General features: G+C 41.8%; 1 protein-coding gene across 3 annotated transcripts in view; it reads right to left on the bottom strand.

Annotated features, from left to right (window-relative positions):
- LOC126235912 (sialin-like) overlaps nt 1-20114 on the bottom strand; it is a 163039-nt gene extending 142925 nt beyond the window's left edge. For 2 of the 3 annotated variants that reach the window (XM_049944864.1, XM_049944866.1), the window contains exon 1: nt 20090-20114. In XM_049944864.1, coding sequence (XP_049800821.1) covers nt 20090-20111 — 22 coding nt within the window. In that variant the 5' untranslated portion in view covers nt 20112-20114. Of the gene's footprint in view, nt 1-16843; nt 16901-20089 lie in introns of all 3 variants that reach the window. The other variant, XM_049944865.1, reaches the window with a different exon arrangement.
- Between the last annotated feature and the right edge of the window lie 4866 nt (nt 20115-24980).

The raw sequence follows: 24980 nt of genomic DNA, 5'->3' as shown, positions 1-24980 counted from the left end.
CGACCGTAGCGGTCGCGCGGTTCCAGACTGTAGCGCCTAGAACCGCTCGGACACTCGGGCCGGCTGACCAGATAAACTTCTGGAAATTAATCGCCTGTGTTTTTGATTGTTTCCTAGGGGAGAAACAATTACCAGAGGAATGGAAAACATCATATACATCTAACACACATAAAAAGGATTTCAGGAAAAATGCTCAAACTACGGAAGTGTGAGTGTAACAAATTCAGTCTCTAGATTACGTGGAAAAATTGTAAAAGCGAGAATCGAATCACAGATTATGGACGAAGAAAAATGGCTTGCGTGCCGGACAACCTGCACAGACAACTTGTTTTACCCAAAGCAGCTCGTGGAAAAAAGACTGGCCAGAAATTTAGAATTCTATATAGTTTTCATTGATCTTCAGAAAGCATTTGATAGCCTTCCACTCTGTAAATTGTGGACTGCGACGTTGGAGAATGTAGTGAGTCGTTTGTAGGTTCAAGCTGTCAGAACTTTATACAGGGTGAAAATTAATAAAACTGACAACCTGCAGGAACGGATTCCTGACTGGAAATGGAGGCAAGAAGGTCCTATGAATACGTGTCCGGAAATGCATCGTTGTCGCGGTAGATGGAGCTGACGAATGAAAGTTCCCTTGTCAACGTGTTATGCAGACTGATGATGCCAGTTCTGCTAAAGATTGCTTCGTCGGTAACGAGAACTGATGACAGAAATTCCATAATTGTGACGATCTGGTGCCAAAACCATCAACAAAATCCTTCCCGTGAGGGAAATCCGATGTTGATACTCCTTGCAGCATTATGGGACTCAAGGCTCACATTAGTAAAACTGGTAGAGATCAACTAGGTGCAACGTTTAGCGAGAGGCGTATCAGAAGAAGACTACCTGCTAGCTACTCACAACGATCACCAGATTTGGCAACAGGAGACTGATTTCACTGTGACCATGTGAAGAACATAGTGTGTCACAAACCTGTGGGGACCAAACAAGAACTAGTACTTTTAGAAAATAACACCAAGTTTTGGTGAAGCGTATTTGTCCTTTCTCAACAGACGTACTTCCTGTTCAATAACATACCGTTGTAAAAATTTATTAGTAATAGAATCTACCGAAAACGTAACAGCTAGTCTTGGTACAGCTCTTTCTTCTACTCCTTTATCGTTTAGGTTTCTACAGGAAAACTGACAGTTTCCAATTCCTATTTCTTATATAAAATTTTACTATCCTAACGATTTGCAAAAGTTGTTTGCCGTCACCCTGTATTATTTTAAACAGTGTGATGAATATCAGTATCTTGTGTCTTCATCTTTTGATGATGATTTCATATTAAGTAGCTAGTATAGCGTTAACTGTGCGCGCAAACATATATTTACTCGAAGATCACTGTTCTATCCAGAATAGAGCCGCGAAGTGTCTCAAGTCGCACGCACGACACTATGTTTACACTTCTTTTTCCAAATCAGACGAGCGCTGCACTAAAGTCACGCATCTGGCGAAACAAAGAAATTGCCGGGTACTGTAAACTGTTTCTCCTGAATCACTCTTGATTTATTGCAAACAACTCAGACGAGGCAAACCACTATAAACTACAGGCAAGATTGTATCAACTGAGATATTGCATCATCCGCACGCATCCTGCCAACACGGCAGAAATCGGCCATTGTAGATCTCGGTTTGGAGACTACTTCACAGTAATTTCAGAAAATTATAATGGTAGAGCGAGTCGTAATGGTGACAATAGTAATGTCAATAGTAGTAGTAGCTAGTATAGCGTTAATTGTGCGTGCAAACATCTATTTACTCGAAGATCACTGTTCTATCCAGAATAGAGCCGCGAAGTGTCTCAAGTCGCACACACGACACTATGTTTACACTTCTTTTTCCAAAGCAGACGAGCGCTGCACTAAAGTCACGCATCTGGCGAAACAAAGAAATTGCCGGGTACTGTAAACTGTTTCTCCTGAATCACTCTTGATTTATTGCAAACAACTCAGACGAGGCAAACCACTATAAACTACAGGCAAGATTGTATCAACTGAGATATTGCATCATCCGCACGCATCCTGCCAACACGGCAGAAATCGGCCATTGTAGATCTCGGTTTGGAGACTACTTCACAGTAAATTCAGAAAATTGTAGTGGTAGAGCGAGTCGTAATGTTGACAATAGTAATGTCAATAGTAGTATTATTAGTTAATTTAGAATTTTTATGGCCTTTTTCTGATTACAAACTGGATTAAATACTTCCAGTGTACGAATTTAATGACTGCCGGTTTTCTCAACTGGGCTAGGACGAAAGAAGCAATCCAGCATTGCATGTCTTTAAGAAATATCACTCCCATATTTCCATGATGTAGGCTAGTTGTAGTTCCAAAACGGTCTATTGAACACTTCAAGGTGGTAGGCTGTCTTCTTCCCTTGTCTTCCCTTGTTTGAACTATTCTGGATTCGCCATCCAATTCTCGGTCTGCCCACTGACCTTCTCCACAGAGGACAGCATTATATTGTGATTAATAGAAAGAAAAACAGCAAATTGCTTAACATCAAAATTGGGAACGTCACAGTAGTGGAAACGAGGGTTGCATATGATGGCCCAAGCATGGAAGATATTGAAGTAGATTAGCAAAGGAGAAGAAAGCTTTCTTCAAGAAGATAGCTGCACAAGTATCAGATGTTTGTACGGTAATGAGGTAGAAGTGCCTGACAAAATGCATCTGCAGCACAGAATTACATGAAAGTGAAAAATACTCGGTCAGAAATATGGAAAAGAAAACATTTGGAAGCCATTAAACAGTACTAATTTCGGGAAAATAAATTCTTTTTTAGTCATTCATCTTCTGATTCGTTCGAAGCGGCCCTTTTCATCTCAGAAGAGCACTTGCAAACTACGTCGTCAATTACTTGTTGAATATATTCCAATCTATGTCTGCCCCTACAGTTTTTAGCCTCAACAGCTCCCACTACTGTTCCCTGACGTCTTAATACATGTCCTATCATCCTGTCTCTTCTTATGTCACTATTTTTCCACATATTACTTTTCTCATTGGTTTCATTCAGGATTCCAATATACCATATGATTCCCCACTCTTTTGGGCACAAAATCCTATTTTTCAACATAAACTCCGTTCAAAGCGACCGCCTTACACCACCGTACCGAGAGGACCCGTATGCGCGCATGGTACCACTTCCCTTGTCGACGTCGGAGCCAACGTACTGCTACAACGGTAACTTCCCTATCATCCACGTGCGATCAGGACTGGAGAGTGGATGAGGAAGAACATTCCAATGAAGTTTTGTGAGCTTTTCTTGGGTCCGAAGACTTGTGTGAGGCCTTGATTTTTTTACGGGGAAGGAGAAGTCCATTTGCATTTTTGTGGCGATGAAGTCGCTGAAATCGTTTCTTCAATTTCCTGAGAGTAGCACAGTACACTTCCAAGTTGATCGTTCCACCATAAGGGAGGATATCAGAATATTCCTTCACAGTCGCAGATGACTGTACTGTCTGAGGTTGCGGCTTTGCACTTTTGCTTCGGAGTAAGAGGTGGTGTCCGATAGCTGAGTGGTCAGCGTGGCGGTCTGTCACGCCACGGGGCCCGGGTTCGATTCCCGGCTGGGTCGGAGATATTCTCCGCTAAGGGAATGGGTGTTGTGTTGTCCTCATGATCATTTCATCATCATCAGTGGAAGATAACGGGAAACCACCACTGGAATCACTTCCCTAGACGCTCATACGGTTAGACCTCTGACGAGGCTTCCCCCATGACAAGACCTGCCGTAAGGCAGAACACAAAAAAAAGAGGTGGTGTGGCGCCGCTCCATGGACTGCCGTTTTGTTTCCGGTTCGAGATGATGAACCAGGTTACAACGCCTGTGACGATGTTCGACAAAACATTGACACTGTCAGCCTCGTAAGGCGCAAGCAATTCTGTATAGAAAAAGAATTCTTTGCCCTTTATGGTCTTCTGTTAGGTGGCGGGGAACCCAGTGGGCACATACCTTTGAGTAACCCAATTAGCGGACGAGTGTGCCAGCACAACCAACATAGGCGTCCAGATGAGCAGCGAGGTGTACTTAGGACTGGTTTTCCGTCTGAGCTCTTGATATTCATACAGGTGGTTCTCTTTTCTCCAAAGGTCTCTTTAATTTTCCTTTAGGCTGTATCTATCTTACCCCTAGTGATATATGCCTCTACCTCCATACATTTGTCCTCTACCCATCCTTGCTTAGCCATTTTGCACTTCCTGTCGATGTCATTTTTGAGACGTTTGTATTCCTTTTTTCCTGCTTCATTTACTGCATTTTCATATTTTCTCCTGTCATCAATTAAATTCAATATATCTTCTGTTACTCAAAGATTTCTAATAGCCCTCGTCTTTTTCCCTACTTGGTCCTCTGCTACCTTCACTATTTCATCTCTCAGAGCTACCCATTCTTCTCCTAATATATTTCTTTCCCCTGTATGTGTCAATCGTTCCCTAATGCTCTCTCTAAAACTCTCGAAAACCTCCGGTTCTTTCAGTTTATCCGGGTCCCATGCCCTGGAAATGTCTTACAATTTAAAACTTGGTTGCTAAATCTCTGTCTTACCATTAAATAATCTATCTGAAATCTTCCAGTGTCTCCAGGCCTCTTCCACGTATGTAGATCGCTACTAATAGTCTTTATTCTCGATGACAGGTTCCGGTAATCAATGTTACCATCTTTAGATTTCGACGGACGAGCTATTGTTTTTTCTTAAAATAGCAATAAAAGTGCTCTTTCTTGTGAATTGGCAGGTATGTAACAGATTAGAAGACTTATGCATCGGCAAGTCAAAATTAAAACAGCTATGTAGACAGTTATTCACCACATACGTCTGTCTTCTGTCACGCACAACGGAATACCTCATTGCAGCCAGCGTGCCGCTAGAATAATTGCTACATGGGGTTTCTCAACTATATTACTTGATTCTACACATTTCTCTCAAATGGCATGATGGGTTACTATGTATTTGCTTGAAGTAAGATGATATACGTGTATTTGAGAGAATTGTTTTCGCGCGGCGCGAGGTAGGAGTCTCGTCACGGTCTGCGCTGTCCCTCCATCGGAAGTTCGAGTCTTCCCTCGAGCATGGGTGTGTTGTCCGTAGCGTACGTTTAAGTTAGATGAAGAAGTTGTGTGTAAGCTCAGGGACCGATGACCTCAGCAGTTTGGTCCCAAAACCTTACCACAGATTTCCAAATGTCCGAATTGTTTTCGCACTCTCATGTGTCCAAGAAGGTGTATCCAGAAATGAGTCTCGTTTAAACACGCACGTTTTTGTTAGCTACTGTCACTACTTACACATTTTAGAGAAATACAAAGCAAACATAAAGGCACATGTTTCTGTAGTAATAATATAATTTTTTTAAACGGTGAAAATTGTATTTCTATGGATTACTTTTCTGTAAAAAAATGTCATTTGTTTGGCTTTTGTGTGTGTCTATACGTAGCATTCAGACCCTGATGACCTACGATAGAAGACATTCATTACGTCTGCCTCACGAGCAGTAAATGGATTTAATATTTTTCAAAATTTTGTGAAATGTGTACTTATTTCATATGTTATGGTCAATTTACTGTACAAAATATATTACTATGCCTGTCTGTATGGCCTCAAGTAGCCTTCGGCCACATGATTGTCTGATATACAACATATCAACAAATATGACACAACAGCGACATGTGTAATGTGCCACTGACATTTGCTGCCGATACTCTTACAGTCTTTGGATGAATGTGTACCTTTGACAACAAAATTACTACAGCCTGACAACTAACAGCAGCTGATATTTTGTTGTCAAAGATACGCATACATCCAAACACTGTAAGGCTATCGGCAGCAAATGTCAGTGGCACATTACACATATCGCTGCCGTGCAATATGATGTTTAAAGTTGTCACGTTTATGTGGATCTATTCAGGATGTAAGGATGGAATATAACGTCTACCTTTTCCATATAGTGAAAAATAATTTGACAAGTAAGACACGAAATTCGTAATATTACACAAGTAAGGAATCTTGCATGGTAAAGTGGTACGTTAATGTGAGGCGTCTGATGTGTTACTTATACATCGCGATGTATGGAGATGTATGCATACAGTGTGACTCTCTCCCACACTGGTATTACAGGTGCCTGAAAATGACAATTCGTCGAAACAAGCCAATCGCAGGATTTCAATGAAAATCGTCTACTTTACAGCCTACTATGGACCAAATTTTCTTTTAGTTGTGATCCTGTCGGGTCTCCAGCTGGAATACATCGTCATCTGGACACTTTTTTTTTATGTTTCGGCGGTCCACCTGGCCGCCATTTTCAGGTGAGTAGGCCGTCGCACTATCTCGCCGGAACTGAAATCAAACACGCCGCAGCGGCTCCTTTATACACCGACCGGGAGACCACCGCTCGTGCGGGAAGAAAATTACCCTCTAGTGGTTCAAATGGTTCAAATGGCTCTGAGCACTATGCGACTTAACTTCTGAGGTCATCAGTCGCCTAGAACTTAGAACTAATTAAACCTAACTAACCTAAGGACATCACACACATCCATGCCCGAGGTAGGATTCGAACCTGCGACCGTCGCGGTCGCTCGGTTCCAGACTGTAGCGCCCAGAACCGCACGGCCACTCCGGCCGGCCAACCCTCTAGTGAAAGTCACAACAGCGCACTGGTGGTGAAAGTCTGCGGAAACGGTAAATCAATATCAAACACTATTGACAGTTTTTGAAGGCCGAAGCAGGGACTTTTGTTTCTTAATGTCAAATACAACAGGGCTCTTACTTCAAGGATACCCCTTATGTCTGTTTATCATATTTTCAGAAAGCCGGATCCAATGGCTTCTTTCACTACAAAGTCCCAATACCGCGACGCAGAGCAACAACTTGTGTCTCATCGTACAACATTTTATGTCCTTTGGTAATACAATGTTCCGCCACTGCAGATTTTTCTGGCTGAAATAAACACGAATGGCGGTGATGCGCCACGCAACGATCCTGGACCATACGAATCATTTGTCCAATATAGGCTTTCCCGCACTAGCAGGGAATTGTGTAGACCCCGGGCTTTCTCAAACCCAAATCATCCTTCACTGAGCCCAGCAGAGCTGTTGTCTTAGCTGGCGGACGGAATACACTTTTAATATCAAATTTCTTTAATATTCTTACTATTTTTGAAGATATGCTCCCCGCAAAAGGTATATCTTCTGTTGGTTCTCGGGAAGGTCCAATCTGTAGAGCACGATTGATCTGATTGTCAGTAAACCATTCTGCTTTAACATAGCTCTTAGATGATCCAGTTCTTGTGTCAAATTATCTCCTTCTGAGATGGCGAAAGCTCTTTTTACCAATCTGCGTAGGACTCCGTTGCGTTCGTACGATGAATGACAGCTTGATGCATGAGATATCGGTCCGTATGCATGGGCTTACGATAAACACTATGTCCCAATGTCCCATCATCCCTCCTGTAGATTGAGACATCTAAAAACGGAAGTTTTCCATCCTTTTCAACTTCTATCGTGAACTTAATATTGGGATGCAGACAGTTAAAATGATCTAGGAAACGATCCAGAGCATCCCTCCCATGCGACCATATCATAAACGTATCGTCTACGTATCTCCAGAAACAAGTTGGTTTTAAGAACGCCGTCTTCGGTGCCACGTCCTCAAAATCTTCCATAAACAAATTGGCGACTATGGGGGATAACGGACTCTCCACAGCCACTCCGTCTGTTTTTTCAAAGTATTTGTCATTAAATAAAAAATACATCAACACATGGCGACAATCTCCAAGAGGAACTCCGGTAAACAGAGACACAACATCAAAACTAAGGAACAAATCCGTGGGACTGTGACATAAAGACTTCAGACGATGAATAAAAACCAGAGAACAGGAAATATGGTGTTCGCGTTTTCCGATATGGGGACTGAGAATGGACGCTAAATACTTGGCTAAGTTGTAAGTAGGAGCGCCAAGATTGCTAACAATAGTTATTTTTAGTTATTTTATTATTATACAATTGACTGGGACATATTCCATAGATATTCACCTTAGCTTGCCAAATAACTAAGCGCCGGCACGGTAGCTCAGCGTGTTCGGTCAGAGGGTTAGCTGCCCTCTGTAATAAAAAAAAACTGAGTTAATCGATCAACAACGAACTTAAACGGATGTCTTACGACGTCCGCCCCGAGCAGGTGCAACGAACAAAATGAAAAAAAAGAAAAGAAAAAAATCAGTCGTGGAATAGACAACATGACGCTGGAAGGAGCAGTACAAGGGACAACTAGCAGCAGGACGCAGATACTGTTGTTGTTGCTGCTGCTGCTGCGGTTTCAATCTGAAGACTGATTTGATGCACCTCTCCACACTAGTCTGTCCTGTGCAAGTATTTTGATTTGTGAACAACTATTTCACTCTACATCCATTGTAACCTGCTTACTGTAATCATCTCTTGGTCTCTCTCTACAGTTTTAACTACACTTCCCTCCAAAACCAAACTGTCAATTTCTTGATGTCTCTGATTGTGTCCTAAAAACATATCCCTTCTTTTACTAAAGTGGTGACACAAACTTCATTTATAGCCAATTCGATTCAGTATTTCCGCTTCAGTTAATCAATCTATCCATCTGATCCTCAGCATTCTTCTGTTACCACCACATTTCAAAAGTTTCTACTCTCTTTTTTTCTTAACTGCCACACTCCAGACAAATAACTTAAGAAAAGACTTGGTATCATTCAAATTTGAATGTTAACAAATACCTCTTTTTCAGAAATGCTTTTCTTGCTGCAGAAAGTCTGCATTTTATAGGGTGCCTGTTTCGACCATCATCCGTTATTATACTGCCCAAACAACAAAGCTCATCTACTACTAAAATGAATCTGCTAAATCTCGGTTACACGATAAATCATACAAATCTAAAGGCTTTGAATTCAATAAAATATTTATGTATTACAATTATAAATAACTTAAATTGGAACGATAACACAGATACTATTGCGGGGAAAGCGAACCAAAAATTGCAATTTACTGGCATAACAGTCAGAAAATGCAAAAGATCTACTGAACAGACTGCCGACACCACGTTGTCCTCCTTGTTTTGAGTACCGCTTCGCGGTGTGAGGTCTGCATCAGATAGGGCTGACGGAGGATGTCAGGAAAGTTCACAGAAGGGCAGCTCATTTAGTACTATCGAGAAATAGGAGAGAGATGGCCACGGACATGATACGCGAATTGGGGTGACAGACATTAAAACAAATGCGTTTTTCCTTGCGGCAGGATCTTCTCGCGAAATTTCAGGCATCAGCTTTCACCTCTGAAAGCAAAAATATTTTATTGGCATCCATCTGAACAGGGAGAAATAATCGTCATAATGAACCAGAGGGAAATCAGTGAGCGCACGGAAATATTTAAGTGTTCGTTTATTCCATGTGTTGTTCGAGAGTCGAACGGTAGAGAAATAGCCTACAGGTGTTTCCATGAGCCCTCTGCCATGCACTTAATTGTGAATTGCAGAGTAATCATGTAGATGCGTATGTTCTAATTTTAGCGTCTCACTTCTTAATCTGATTCCCTCAGCATCGTCTGATTTAATTCTACATGCAATTACCCGTGCTTCAAATGGCTCTGAGCACTATGGGACTTAACTTCTAAGGTCATCAGTCCCCTAGAACTTAGAACTACTTAAACCTAACTAACCTAATGACATCACACACATCTATGCCCGAGGCAAGATTCGAACCTGCGACCATAGCAGTCGCGCGGTTCCAGACTATAGCGCCTAGAACCGCTCGGCCACTCCGGCCGGCAATTACCCGTACTTCACATGGCACAGTTTCTAGCAACGAAAGTACTGATAATCTCCGTCCCTGTCGGAGGGTGTCAGCGAGACAGTAACCTCGAACCGTAAGAGCCTCTGGACATGGAAAATGTCTGGCTTCTTCGCGTGCCAGGTTGTGTCCACAAACTGGTGGACTCGTGCTCTTATTTTGCTTGTTTATAGGCAGAAGTCGGCAAGATCCTAAAAGCCGAAATGCCTCAGCGCCAGGACGACTTCTCGTGACGTCGCGACCCATTGGAGGACACGCGGGGCCTCGGCAACTGTGTAGTCAGCCAGAACGTCGTGATGTGCTCTTGTGGCAAAGCACAGCAACAGCAGGCCGACGGTACCATTTATTTTCGAGCATTAGCGTCCTTGCGTGGGCGTTATGATGGCGGCTTTTGAGTCTGTCCATGATTTCTCCCCTGCGTATTTGAATAGCAGAAAAAAAAGGTGTTCTGTTTGGTATTGGCTAACGCTGTGACGTCACTAAGAAACAGTGGCTGTCTCCGTAACAGAGGGGGTCGCGCAATGTATTTGTGGTACGTCTTAGTTTTTACTGGAATAATGAAACGTGAATTGGTATTCTGATATTGCTAGAATGTTGCTGCTACATTCTGTAACTTCTCCAGCTTTTAAACAGCTACTGCTGATTTTTTAAAAAATCGGGCATCTACTGAATCGAAACACGAATATAAAGTGTAAAGTGTAGTCTGTTTCTTCAGTTTCCTGTCAAAGTAAGTGTTCGAAATGAGCCTGCAATTTTTTAAGTTGTCTCCGACAAAAGTACTAAAGAGTAAGCAAGATATATAAAATGCTCATTTTCATTTTGTACTCTTCACAGCTTTAAAAGCCTTGCCGCAGTGGTAACACCGATTCCCGTCAGATCACCGAAGTCAAATGCTGTCGGGCTTGGCTAGCATTTTTATGGCTGAGCGTCTGGGTCTGCGGAGCGCCGTTGGCAAGCGGGGTGCACTTACGAGATCAATTAAGTTTTCGCCAGCAACTCAAGTTGATGGTTGGAGAGGCAACTACGTGTAGGTAGTCCGCGTAAACCAGTTGTAGATGTTGGCCATTGATGAATCTTGTATACGGATGGTGTTAACTCCTTTAGCATCGACTAAAGCCTCAAGATGATGCACTGAAGCACCGACACTGGTAGCCATACAATAAATGACATCATAAGGACGGCTGTAGGTGCCTAATTTTCTTAGTCCACAGCTCGTGGTCGTGCGGTAGCGTTCTCGCTTCCCACGCCCGCGTTCCCGGGTTCGATTCCCGGCGGGGTCAGGGATTTTCTCTGCCTCGTGATGACTGGGTGTTGTGTGATGTCCTTAGGTTAGTTAGGTTTAAGTAGTTCTAAGTTCTAGGGGACTGATGACCATAGATGTTAAGTCCCATAGTGCTCAGAGCCATTTTTGAACTTAATTTTCTTACGTCTTGTGCACGAGGTCAAAGTAAAATTAACATATTTTACTACAAAAAATGTTTAAGACATTAAGATAACAACTAAAACTACTGAAACCAGTTGTCTTGAATAAAAAATTGAATGGTTTTTAACCCTTTTTTCGCTAATCGCGAGTGGACGCCTTACATTTTTCAATTAGTTTTTTATTTCTTTTATTTTTGTTTTTCGTCTTAACCTTTTTTTATTAAAAGAACTCATTCTGTTCATATGTTCACATGCCATTTCAAAGGAAGAACATCTATCAAATGTTTCTATTTAAATAAGAGACAAACTTTTTACTAATCTTCAAGAAATTTCATTTTCCTTCTACAGAAAATTACATCAGTACTTAAACAGGAACAGCCGGCCGTGGTTGGCCGAGAGTTTCTAGGCACTACAGTCTGGAACCGCGCGACCGCTACGGTCGCAGGTTCGAATCCAGCCTCAGGCATCGTTGTGTGTGATGTCCTTTGGTTAGTTACGTTTAAGTAGTTCTAAGTTCTAGGGGACTGATGACCTCAGAAGTTAAGTCCCTTGGTGCTCAGAACCATTTGAACCATTTTTCAACAGGAACAAAAAAAATCTTTATGTCACAGTTTACAGAATGAGACTAATAATTAATTTCTTTGAAAGCTTAACAGCATAACGAATAACCAGAGTGACATGAAACTAACATTGTATTGAAGTTGCATATTTTGTAAAGGTAAATAAGCATCAGCAATTGAAAAACACGATGAAAGTTTCAAAAACTAACACTGCTCCAACTTTGCTTTAAATTTTAATGAAGACCTTACAAATAACACACGAAATCATTGAATCCTGTTACAAATATAACAGCTAAGTTAATTTTAATTTCAGTAACAAACACTTCATTGCCATACCACAAATAATATTACTTGAAAGATACATAACTTTAACACTATTCTCGTATAACAAAAGAAACAAACATGCAGCATAATGAAGAATTTGATTTCGAATGCCCCCGCTGCTCTTTCTTCCGGGTATGCTTTGCCGTATGTATAAGGTTTTCAGCGATGCTTATGTCCCATTCATTCTTCCATCTCAATGTTCATTTAACTTCTCCTAGTCTGGACGTTCCAGCTACGTGTGTGTGTGTGTGTGTAGGGGAAGGGGGGTGGGGGACCACGGGGGGGGGGGGGTATTGTAACACACTCCGTAGGAATACTGTCGGTATTTCAGATTGCACAAGTTTTCCAAACGTCGTTCCTGTAAGAAGGCCAAAAAGTTCTCCACGTTCTTCGGCCCATCTGACCTCAAAGCCACGTTACTGCATTCCTTTTTGTACGTGAATAGTACGTCTCATCAGGGAAGAATACAGTCCCTGGCCCAATGTCGTATTGTCTTCCTTCGGCCCCTGTAACAAATTTCACATTTGATTGAGTGAAAATATTTTGCCCAGTATTCGATTAATTTTACGAGGCTCAAGTGCATATATTACTTTCTCCATTGTTGCAGATATCTTTTAGTTGAGGAGAATTGACTTAGAAGAACTTTATGCACATGTTTTGTGACGAGCTCCTCTGTAATACCGATTAGGAAGCATGTAAACTGGCTATACCTGAATTATTACAAACAACTTCACCTGTAAACGTACGTTTCTCATCAGTCTTCTTCTGCGGTGAAAGTTTTTCTAAAGTGTCTGTGCTTCTTCTATGGATCTCACGTTTATTGAAACGTTCCTTCCGCTCTTCTGTTGCACGTAGTGTGCTATCACCGGCGCTACTACTAAAAGGCAAAATACATGATGGACAGTTCAGCAGTTCATAACGCAAGCCTCTTCGACGTAATTACTTTCTTTGAAATGACGAGAGAACATTCTAGCATTTGGAATGTTCACAGAATCTTTTCGACAGCATTTCGACAGCCAAATCTTTTGCAGGCCTGCATCGCGAGGGAAAGCATGTAGCACTACTTCAGTCCATTTTGTGATGCGATTGTGAGAATTTCAGCTAACAACAGCACAACCTGGCATTGCTCGCACACAGTCAAAACAGTTTCGCTTGAAAATCTCCCACTACACAAAAGTTAATCAGAAAAAACGACAACACTCACGAAATTACGCAGCCTCCAACGTACAAATATTTACATCAAAATCTACATCTACGTGGGCACTCTGCAAATCATATTTAAGTGCCTGGAAGAGGGTTCATCGAACCACCTTGACAATTCTCTCAAAAATGTCCAAATGTGTGTGAATTCATAATGGACCAAACTGCTGAGGTCATCGGTCCCTAGACTTACACACTACTTAAACTGTCTTATGCTAAGAACAACACACACACCCATGCCCGAAGGAGGACTCGAACCTCTGGCGGCAGGGGCCGCGCAATCCACAATTCTCTATTATTCCAATCTTGTATAGCTCGTGGAAGAGCAAGCTCTGATTTCCCTTATTTTATTATGGTGATCCTTTCTCCCTACGTAGGTAGGCGTCAACAATATATTTTCGTATTCGGAGGAGAAAGATGGTGATTGAAATTTTGTGAGAAGATTCCACCGCAACGAAAAACGCCTTTTTTTAATGATGTCACCCCAAATCCTGTGTCATTTCAGTCACACTCTCTCCTCTATTTCGCGATAATACAAAACGTGCTGCCCTTCTTTGAACTTTATCGATGTACTCCGTCAATCATATCTGGTAACGATCCCACACCTCGCACCAGTATTCCAAAAGAGGACGGACAAGCGTGTTGTAGGCAGTCTCCTTAGATCACACTTACATTTTCTAAGTGCCCTGCCAATAAAACGCTGTCTTTGGTTAGCCTTCCCCACAACATTTTCTATATGTTCCTTCAGATTTAAGTTGTTCCTAACTTTAATTCCTAGGAATTTAGTTGAATTCACGGTCCTTGGATTTGACTGATTTATCGTGTAACCGAAGTTTAACGGATACCTTTCAGCATTCAAGTCGATGACCTCACACTTTTCGTTATTTAGGGTCTACTGTCAATTTTTGAACCATACAGATATCTTTTCTAAATCGTTTTGCAATTTGTTTCGATCTTCTGATGACTTTACTAGTCAATAAACGACAGCACCATCTGCAAACAACCTGAGTCAGCTGCTAAGATTGTCTCCCAAATCTTTTATATAGAGAAGGAACAGCAGAGGGCCTATAACACTACCTTCGCGAACGCCAGAAGTCACTTCTGTTTCACTCAGTGATTTTCCGTCAATTACCCTGTGACCTCTCAGACAGGAAATCACGAATCCAATCATATAATTGAGACGATTTCCATAAGCACGCAATGTGGCGACAATCCGCTTGTGTCGTACAGTGTCAAAAGCCCTCTTCAATTCTAGAAATACGGAATCAGTTTGAAATCCCTTGTCAGTAGCACTCAGCATTTCGTGTGAGTAAAGGGCTAGCTGTGTTTCACATGAATGATGTTTTCTAAATCCGTATTGTCTGTGTGTCAATAGACTGTTCACTTCGAGGTAATTCATAATTATCGAACACACTATATGTTCCAAAATCCTCAGCGTATCGACGTTAATGATATGCCTGTAATTTAGTGGATCACTTCTACTACCTTTCTTGAATATTGGTGTGACCTGTTCAACATTCCAGTCTTTGGGTATGGATCGTCCGTCGAGCGAGCGGTTGTATATGATTGTTAAGTATGGAGCTATTGCATCAGCGTACTCTGAAAATAACCTAATTCGTATACAGTCTGAACCGGAATACGTGCTTTTATTAAATGATTTAAGTTGCTTCACTGCTCCGAGGATATCCACCTTTAAGCTACGCACATTGGCAGCTGTTCTTCATTCGAATTCTGGAATATTTACTTCGTCTTCTTTTGTGAAGGATTTTCGGAAGGCTGTGTTTAGTAACTCTGCTTTGGCAGTACTGTCGTCGATAATGTTTCCGTTGTCATCGCGCAGAGAAGGCAGTGATTGTACTTTACCGCTAGCGTGCTTTACGTACGACCAGAATCCCTTTGGATTTTCTGCCAGGTTTCGAGATAAAGTTTCGTTGTAGAAACTGTTACAAGCGTCTCGTAATGAAGTCCGCGCTAAATTTCGAGCTTCTGTAGAAGATTATCTGTTCGTTTAAATTTGGCATGTTTTTTTCATTGTTTCTACAACAGTGTTCTGAACCGTTTTGCGTACCATGGGGGATTAGCTCCGTCGTTTGTTAATTTATTTGGTATAAATCTCTCAATTGCTGTCGATACTATTTCTTTGAATTCAAGCCACATCTGATCTACAAATACATTGTTAATTTGGAAGGAGAGGAGATTGTCTCTTGGGAAGGCGTCAACTGAATTTTTATCTGCTTTTTTGAATAGGCATATTTTTCGTTTATTTTCGAAGGATTTGGAGGTCACATTATTCAGTCTCGCTACGACAAACCTGTGTTCACTAATTCACTGTGTATCCGAAGCCATCACAGCCCGCAGCTGAGGGAGATGTGTCACCTACTCGGCTCGCCTCCGCACACAGCAATCAAAGTCCATATCCATACTAAAGACCGTGGAAAACTACACTAAACAGACAAACAAAGACAATCGGCACGCGCTATGGAACTCTACTGCAGACACAGAGGAAAATGCAAGAAATGCGTCTAATAACTTAGATTAACACGCAGAAAAAACCGAACTACCAAAGCACTCAGGTGTGACTAAATAATTCGCTCCTGATTAGGAACTTGTAATATGTCACTAAATCGGTTCACTTTCCAAGGAAAACGATAACGCGAAACCGTGTCTACTAAATATCAAATTAACAGGCAGAGGGTCAAGAAACTAAACTACCAAAGCAAACAGATGAAACTATACACTTCGCTCCTGGTTAGTAACTCGTAAAATGGCTTAAGATCGGTTACCTTCCAGTTGCTGCTTGTGTCTCGGCCGGCTGCTACTGCCTGATATTGGCAGCAGACACAGGAAGAAGAACATTTCAGTTTCCTCCTGATGTAACTGAAAAGCTCCAGATGAACGTATTTTGAGCCAAATAGGGGACTGAAATTACAATGAAATCTAGACCTTTAGCTGCTTACAGGCGTTGATAAATATCAAGGGGGACAGTTGAAAATGTGTACCCCTACCGGGACTTGAACGCGGGATCTCCTGGTTACATGGCAGACGCTCTGTCCATCTTAGCCACCGCGAACACAGAGAATAGTGCGACTGCAGGGATTTATCTCTGGCACGCTCCCCATGAGACCCACATTCCCAACTTACTATCCACACATTACATTTATAGTGCCCTTGCCCACTATACTCATTACTCGTGGTAGTCAATCTACCGATTCCCATAAGAGTTTGGGCAATGTGAGAGCATCCGCACTGAAGAAGATCACTGGCCGATAAGCCTTATCTATATGAAGATGGTATCTGTTCTTTAATGGCAATATCCTACAATCTGAAGAGAATTGATAAAAGGGTGATGACCAACTGTGACTGTGGAGAAATCAGCACACCAGATCATGTCGTATGGGAATGTCCCCCAATTAAATATGTAGCAAAGATTTCTAGGCAGGCTTTAATTGGTAAAACGTCTTATGGCATAAATAGAGTAAAAGAGGATTTTGATACCTTTTATCTCGCAGCTGATGCTCTCTCAGAAAAAGTAAGCTCTACGATCACATGGCCCTGTAACGGAATGAGTGAATGTTGTTACAAGCGTACTCAGAAAACCGAAAAGAATCAGTAAAATATTAGTGATGCGCTCTGATCCGTCACCACGCTTTCTGGAGGCAAAAATATATTGCTGGAAGGGTAGCCGTTATGGTACGAAGCGTGGGGCGGAGCTAGATACATTCTGATAGTAGTAAAATCTTTGTGTTTGTACATGTCTCCATCTCTGATTACAATAAAAAGGAACACCGATCATACACTGCCCTTGGAAACACGACGTCGATTTTGATCGGATGACGGCATATGTCTCCAGGAAGATTGAAGATATACTGATAACCGTTCCAAAAGTCCTCTGCCAACAGATAGTCTTGTGGCATAGATAACAGATCGCCATCTGTGTTTACCCTTCAGTTGGGAATGCTCACAGCTAGAAGGTTCAGTGTGGTGCAAACGTGTGAAGCAAGCAGGCAATCATGCCATGGAGATTCACTAGTGCTTCCTACAACCAAATGAACTAGTTTGAAACGGGTCAGACTGTTGCCTTCCGAGAGGCGAGATGGTCCTTTCGGAGAATTGGCACACAAGTTGGTCATCCTGCGCCAGTTGCGCAGCGAGACTGGAGTCCGTGGTCACGTGAACATTCTCACACCCGTAGACCATGTTCTGGACGTCCACGCAGTACAGGCGCCCGCCAGGATCCTCGTAAGGGCAGCAGTGGCAGTTCGTACAGCTACCAAAGCTCTGATAAGAGGGCTTGTGAGCACCGACATGTCAACACGAACTGTTGCGAACCAGTTATTAGCGGTGGGACTACAGCACGCACACCTCTAGTCCGCATTCCACTCACGCCACAGCATCGACGTGCCCGGCTCGATTGGTGCCGCCAGACGATCGCTTATAAGATGGAATGGCGCGCCATGGCCTTCAGCGATGAAAGCAGATTCCGCCTGCACGCAAGTGATGGTCGTTTGCGCGTACGACGTAGACCTGGTGAGAGCTGTCTCGTAGAGTGCATTCGCCCAAGGCATATTGGCCGCGCCACAGGCCTTATGGGTCTGAGGTACGATAAGCTGGAGGCGACACTAACCAGCGCAGAATGTTGTTAAACTCGTTCTTTTGCCTTTCTTACAAGAGGAAGTTTCCAACAGGATATTGAACGCCCATACACTGCGCGTGAGTCCGCCCCCGGTAGCTGAATGGTCAGCGTGACGGATTGTCAATCCTCTGGGCCCGGGTTCGATTCCCAGCTGGCTCGGGGAATTTTCTCCGCCCAGGGACTGGGTGTTCATCATCATCCTATCATCCTCATCGACTGCAGGTCGTCGAAGTGGCGTCAAATTGAAAGACCGGCACCCGGCGAATGGCCTGCCCGACAGGGGAGGGGGGGCTAGCCATACGAGTAAATAAAAACTGCGCGTGAAACTCAATGAGCTCTGAAACACCTGCAGCAACGTCCCTGGCCAGCACGATCTCTGGATTGTTTCCAATCGAGCACATGTGGGATATGGTAGGACGACAAGTGACTCGTGCGACTAATCAACCAACCACTCTTACAGAACTACGTGAACAGGACGAGCAGGCGTGGAATAACGTATCCCAGGACGGTATTCACCATCTGTACGATCGACTGGATAGTCAGCGTCTGTATTACTGCATGTGGAGGGTACACCACGTACTAATATAGGTGTCTCAGCATGGGTCGATGCCTGGTACCTCAGAACCCCTTGTGCTACTGATCTGCAAATGTAATCATTTCATGTACTCCATAGGCACTGATGCAACAATAAATCTTAAGTCAATTGCAAATCTTTAAAAGGGTGTATTAATTTTTTTTCTGGCAGGGTACGTAATCATAGAAGAAATATTCATATTGGTGTTAGTAATTATAAAATGATTTTCAGTAGCAGTAGCATTTGCTGAAGAAAGAAAAAAAATCTAGGTGGTAGTAGGAGTGTTAGCGGCATTTCTGGGTAAGTAATTATGGTGTTTGTTATTGTAGCAGTAGCATATATTGTTGTAGCAATGCCGGCGTTATAAATGATAAATGTTAAGATGACATGAAATAACAAAAACCTACACCTCTCCTTCTGTCTCAGTAAAGGAAGATCCGACTGAGGGTGGACAGAGATGCCATACGAAAAATATATTTAGCCATTTAAATGTTAGAGGTGATAGAAATAGAAAGAAATAAACACAAGGCAAACATAGTATTATAGACAATGTAAACTCAATTCATTGTTCAGAATAGAAAACAACAAATTAAGAAGTTAAAAAAGGGAGAAGAGAATAAGTAGATTTTAATGAAAATTCACATACTTGTAATTCTGTATGTAACGGTCGATTGTTGCAATCAAGAAAGTGGACTATGATCAATAAAGAAATATGCACTTGTACGGGATGCGGTAGACTCATCGGTTTCATAGTTATGAATGTGCTTAACAGATTCCAACAAGGCTTCCTTCCCACATGGGTATCAGGCGAAACACAGACTTTCTGGAGTACTTTGTCAAGTTTCGCGGATGAGTTACCGACGTAAGGCGTATACTCCGTCGCAACAGGTTTCTCTTTTTCCTCAGCAATCTATGACCTAGGCTTCTTGTTTTTATTAAATGTGCGACAGCTGTTCATCCCAAATCTGACGGCGACACATCAACTTAATCAATTCAAAAGCATGCTTGTTCCCCCATAACAACATTTTACCTACAGTTAAGAACAGGAAAACTAAATTTGCAGTAACGCTGTTCAGGAGTGCACTTACTCACATTGGAACAGCTTCATTACCACTTCCAGTCCACAAACTCAAACAACAGGAACTAACCGAACACTATGGAACAGACATATCGGCGCACTTTTCCTCTGGCGTTACTACTGACGAAAATAAACAATGTACTTCTTACAGTTAGTACCAAGAGAACTTTTTCTGTCAACAAGCCATAAATCGAACGAATCATTTCCACTCTGAATCGCTTGTGTACGGAGCCTGGTGTGTAATAAATCGCCGTATTATATTTTTCCAGTTGTTATGGGAAGCGTCTACAGGTCACTACGTGAAATGTCAATAGCCGAATCGCTGAGACACTGAGCGTTATTTAGTGGATTATCGAATATCTTGTATCAACGAAATTTTAATTCGCAAAAGGTAATGTATACATTTTTTGCACGTTTTGAAAACGGATTGAGATGTCGGAGCTGTTGCAATCTTACCTTCCTCTTTTGGCGGCGCCATGCTGGCCGGCTATGGAGTGAGCAACGGGTGCATGGCGGCTGCTTTAAGAGGAAGAGGGCACCATAAATCATTTCTTGTTTGCTAGCGTTTCTTATCGAACATTCTCCATTGTATGAGAGTACTCTGCGAGGTGACGCGGAGACAAAATCCAGCCGTCTGCTCGCTACTCTCTTTTCCGGTGTCGCGCGTATTTCAAGGGCGTTACAGCGGTGTTTTATTGCGCGGGTGCTTCGCAAGTCCTTGTCTTGTGGCGTAGCCCACGGACCACATGTGTTGATACGACGCTGAATTTTTCAGCAAACCAGGCAACAGTAACAACTAAGGCAGGGGTTTTCAAACTGCGCGTCGTGCTCTTTGGGGCGTCTGACCTTACAGTCGGGGCATCGCAGTGGTTTCAAAAGAACAATGATTTCGTTCATTTGCTTTCTGAGTACAGGAAAACGTGTGCGCTAGCAGTGATATCTAGCGGGCCGGAAAGAAAGTGTTGTTACTATGACAGCATGGCAGATGGCAGTCGAATCGCACATTGAGACTCATGTGCTTTTATTAAGCAACAGTCAGTGTGAATGTTAGTTTTGCCGAATACGGACCGATTTTATTTGTTGTTTGTCTTATGTGATTTGTTTCTCTCTGTCAGCATGGAGAAATTTTGAAATGTAAATACGGAACATGGTATTTTGAATGTATCTATGTATCGTGAAGATCTAAAGGCAGGACGAAAAATCCTGAAGTAGGCTATGATGACGGTTACTTGAATTTAGTTTTTACATGTACTGCTGTTGGAAATGAGGTACGACCGCAGAGTGTCTTTAGTTTCAATGTCGAAAGTGGTGGAAGCATACTTCCTTATAAAATGAAACGACATTTGGGGTGAAATCACAGTAGTTTGGTAAACAAACCACGAGAATACTTTTAACACGAGTTAAAAGAAATGACAGAACAAAAAAAAAACTTTCAGTAAAAAAGCTGTGATTCTACAAAGGCTCTTCTTTCATCTTGCAAGGTTGCCTATCCCCTAGCAAAGAGCAAGAAAACCCACGCCACAGCGAGAGATCTTGTTTTTACTAGCTGCTCTAGTACATATGAACAACAAGAACAATTTATTGATATTTCTTGAGACATTGAAATCGAAGTTTCTTTCCTCATCACGCTTTATTTCTGGAGCTTGGTGCAGTCGGGAGCATCAACAAGTACGTATCAATGAGGGATGAGTCAGCTCAGTGAGAGATGAATCAGCTTCCAAGGAAATGGCATACGTGTCTTTGTCAGACAATACTGTCAGTCGTCGAATATTCGAAATGGGCTGACGACGTTCGTGATCAGTTGGTTGAAAAAATCGAAGGTAACGGTGATGTCGCTATTCCGTTGGATGAAGCTATAGAAAATGACAATGATGCGCATCTAATGTGTTACGTACGATTTATAGATGACAGCAAATAACATGAAGATCTTTTCTGCGGGGAAATAACTCTTGCAACAAAGGCAAAAGACCTCTTTGACACACTAGACTCTTTTATGGTAGAAAACATATTTGACTGGGAAAATTGTGTAGGCTTGTGCACAGATGGCTGTCGTGTTTGGCTGACTACTGTAAGCTCTGGTCCGTAACGAGTCTCTTCACGCTATTTGGAGAAGCTGTTTTATGCACATAGGAGCACTGGCATCGAAAAGCCTGAGCCCTATCCTTGATGAGGCTCTTATGTTAGTTACTGAATTGGTAAAGTTCATTAAAAGTCGTTCACTTAAGTCACGATACTTTCAACAAATGTGCGTTGATATGATGACTGAGCACATTTCCCTGATTTATTATGATATCTCTCGCTGGCTTTCACGTGGGAATGTCTTGAAAAGGGTGTATGAACGCAGTACAGATCTCTGCTCTTACCTCCCTCCAGAGAAACATTTGACTTCAGAGGCGTTCGTAGACAATGGCTTTGTTTTGAAACCGATGTGTCTTTGTGATATATTTGAAATACTGAGTTTATTGAATGTATACCTTCAAGGTAATGAGACCAACATTCTGCAACTGTCAGACAAAATTTCAACCTCCAGAAAGAAACTACTGTTGCGGAGGAGAAAAGGTTGGATGATAAAGATATACACAGTTTTAGAAGACAGTGACTTTCAGTTGGCGAAGAACAGAAGTATGTGTTTGTGAATCTAACTGAACTCAGTGATCACTTTCTGAAGTAGATCCCCCTTGCCAAAATAAGGTGAGCAACAGAAGAGGATTAAAAATCCTTTCAGTACAGAACTTCCACCAACATTTATCTCAGAAGAACAAGAGCAATTTATTGATATTTCTGCCGAATCCACATTGAAATCGAAGTTGGTTTCCTCATCACTGCTTGAGTTTTGAAGCTTGGTGAAGCCAGGAGTATATGCAAGTACATATCAAAGCCATACGAGCTCTGATACCTTTTGCAACATCCTATTCAAGTGCGGTAGGTTTTTCAGCATCGGCAGTCTTCAACATGAAATATAGATCACGAATGAATGGAGAGAAAGGGATCCGGGTCACAATTTCCAATCTTGTGGCGAGATTTTAAGAACTGACGATGAAGTAGCAAGCTCAACCCACCACTCATTTCGTTACAAGGATAGGATGTCATAACATTAAAAATTGATTAAAATGTGTTATATCAACAGTTAATAAATAAATTAGTACTCATGTTGAGGTTTTTCGAAACTTAAGTTTATTTGCCCCACATTATGGGTCAGGTGTCACGAGCGAAAGAAGCTGCAGATGTTTAACTTCAGGTCAAGGCTTCTGCAGGCCCAAAAAAATTGAAATACTATTGACTAAGGCACTATTTTCTTAAAATATATGCATTCATTCATTTATAGACTCATATCTTCATTCATATTTCATGTTCCACAAGTATCTTCAGCAACGTGGAGTGACTTAAGGAACATTTTGGTACAGACTGGCTACTGCTTCTGCTCTACACACTACCCATAAAAGTACCATTAGCGATATTCACCTCATCAAATACATTGAATGGCATTTGAGTATTTCCAAAAATGCAAGTAAGTCCATACATATAAAGTCTCAATTCTAAAACTCTTGTATCTTTCCATTACCTTATCCACATGCTGTTTCCACCTATTTCTCTATTCAGCCGTTTTCTCGTTGACAGCTCGTGCATTCTACTCATTATGAACTTTTCATTTTTAAGTAAATCTCTTTATGTGTAGCCCTTCGCTCTCCTCAAGTATCTCATCTCTTTTCCTTGCATTTTTTGTTAAATTATTTCATTGTTATTAGTGTCTTTGACTGCATTGGCTGTGTCCCGAGAAAGAACATAACTTTCGTCTTATGTAATACAATTTTTAAATTGTATTCTCTGCATGTTTGGCTTAACCCCTGTATTGCTAGCTGAAGGTTACCCTAATTCGCTCATGTTATTACATTAGCAACCTCAAGTAGTAGTGTGCTTAGATTAGCGTGTTTATCTAATTTTATTCCTGGATAATATCCTGTTTTCCAATATATAGGGAAATCGCCAATCAAACGTTAAAAATATATGTTGAAAGAAAACACCTTTGTCTCACACTTTCTTTGATAATGATTTCATTTGTTCTTTTATCTCCTGTGTTTATAACTATTTTGTTTCACGACACGTTCTTTTGATTGCCCTCTTGAAGTACGGTGCATAGCCACTGTCACTCGTTTGTGCCCATTATTTATTTAAATCAACTCAGTAAAATACTTTCTCAAAGTTTTCTTAATAAGTTTCACAGGAAACAGATTGCTAATTATGTGAACAACCAACATGTTTCATTTCTTGAGACGAAAACGTGGACTATCGCTTGCAAAATTCGTCAGCAAAGTGGAATGTGCTTTAGAACGGTATGTGCCGAGCAATGTTGACGAAGATGGGATGGATCCGTTGTGGTTAAATAGCGGTGTTAGAATGCTCTATGAAAGCAACGAGAAGTTCAACACAAGTAATTCTATTCAAAGCCTTATTGGGGAACAAAAGCTCAACGAAACCAAAATAAGCACAAGAAGAGCGATGGAAGGATTTTTCGGTGAAATAGAAAGTAAAATTTTGCAAACTCCTAATACATTTTGGTCTTAATCTATGAACAGGTCAAAATCATCTCTACAGTCGGTGTGACCATTTTGACACCGGAAAGGGGAACGTCGGAGGGAAGACCGATATACCGAATTCGATCACTCCAGTCGGTAATACAGTACAAATCAAGCATTCAGCCTAAATTAACATGTATTATATACTAACTGACCAACGAACAATGTCTTCATTATGGCGTATTCCTCACCTGAAGCCCCTACAGTAATGTCTCAGTTCCAAGTATGAGTAGCGACACAGCACGGCTTCACATGGATAACAATACTACATGCGCAAACAAAGTTGACACTCGGCGCGGTGGCTGATGGGAGCGACCGTAAAGCCATTTCCCATTTACAATCGCTCCCATCAGCCACCGCGCCGAGTGTCAACTTCGTGCGAACACCAAAAGCTACCGCCACGCGACTTGACTGTGGAACACGAATAAAATTAGAGAAAATAAGGCCTTGAAGAGACTGCCCAAAAGTTTCATTATCTTTCTCCTACAAAAATTATTCAGTACAATATTTACAGTCGTCCATTTAATTTTCTTACACATCTCTATTACAGTGAGTAGAGAAAAACAATTTTCACATAACACACCGTTAGCTGTGACTATTTTCAAGATGAGTTCAACTGCTACTGTTGCTTGATTCAGCAGTTTTAGGAAGGAAATGCATGTGAAAGATTTAGAATTATGTATAAATTCCACATACTACCCAAGTCCCCTACAATCCCCTCCAGAAATATAAAATCAAAGCCAAATTTATGGACGGAATATCTATACATATTA

Source organism: Schistocerca nitens, chromosome 2 (genome assembly GCF_023898315.1).
Source record: "Schistocerca nitens isolate TAMUIC-IGC-003100 chromosome 2, iqSchNite1.1, whole genome shotgun sequence".
Classification (NCBI taxonomy): Eukaryota; Metazoa; Arthropoda; class Insecta; order Orthoptera; family Acrididae; genus Schistocerca; species Schistocerca nitens.
Note: the sequence above shows the minus strand (reverse complement) of the source record. Positions and strands in the feature narration are given on the sequence as shown.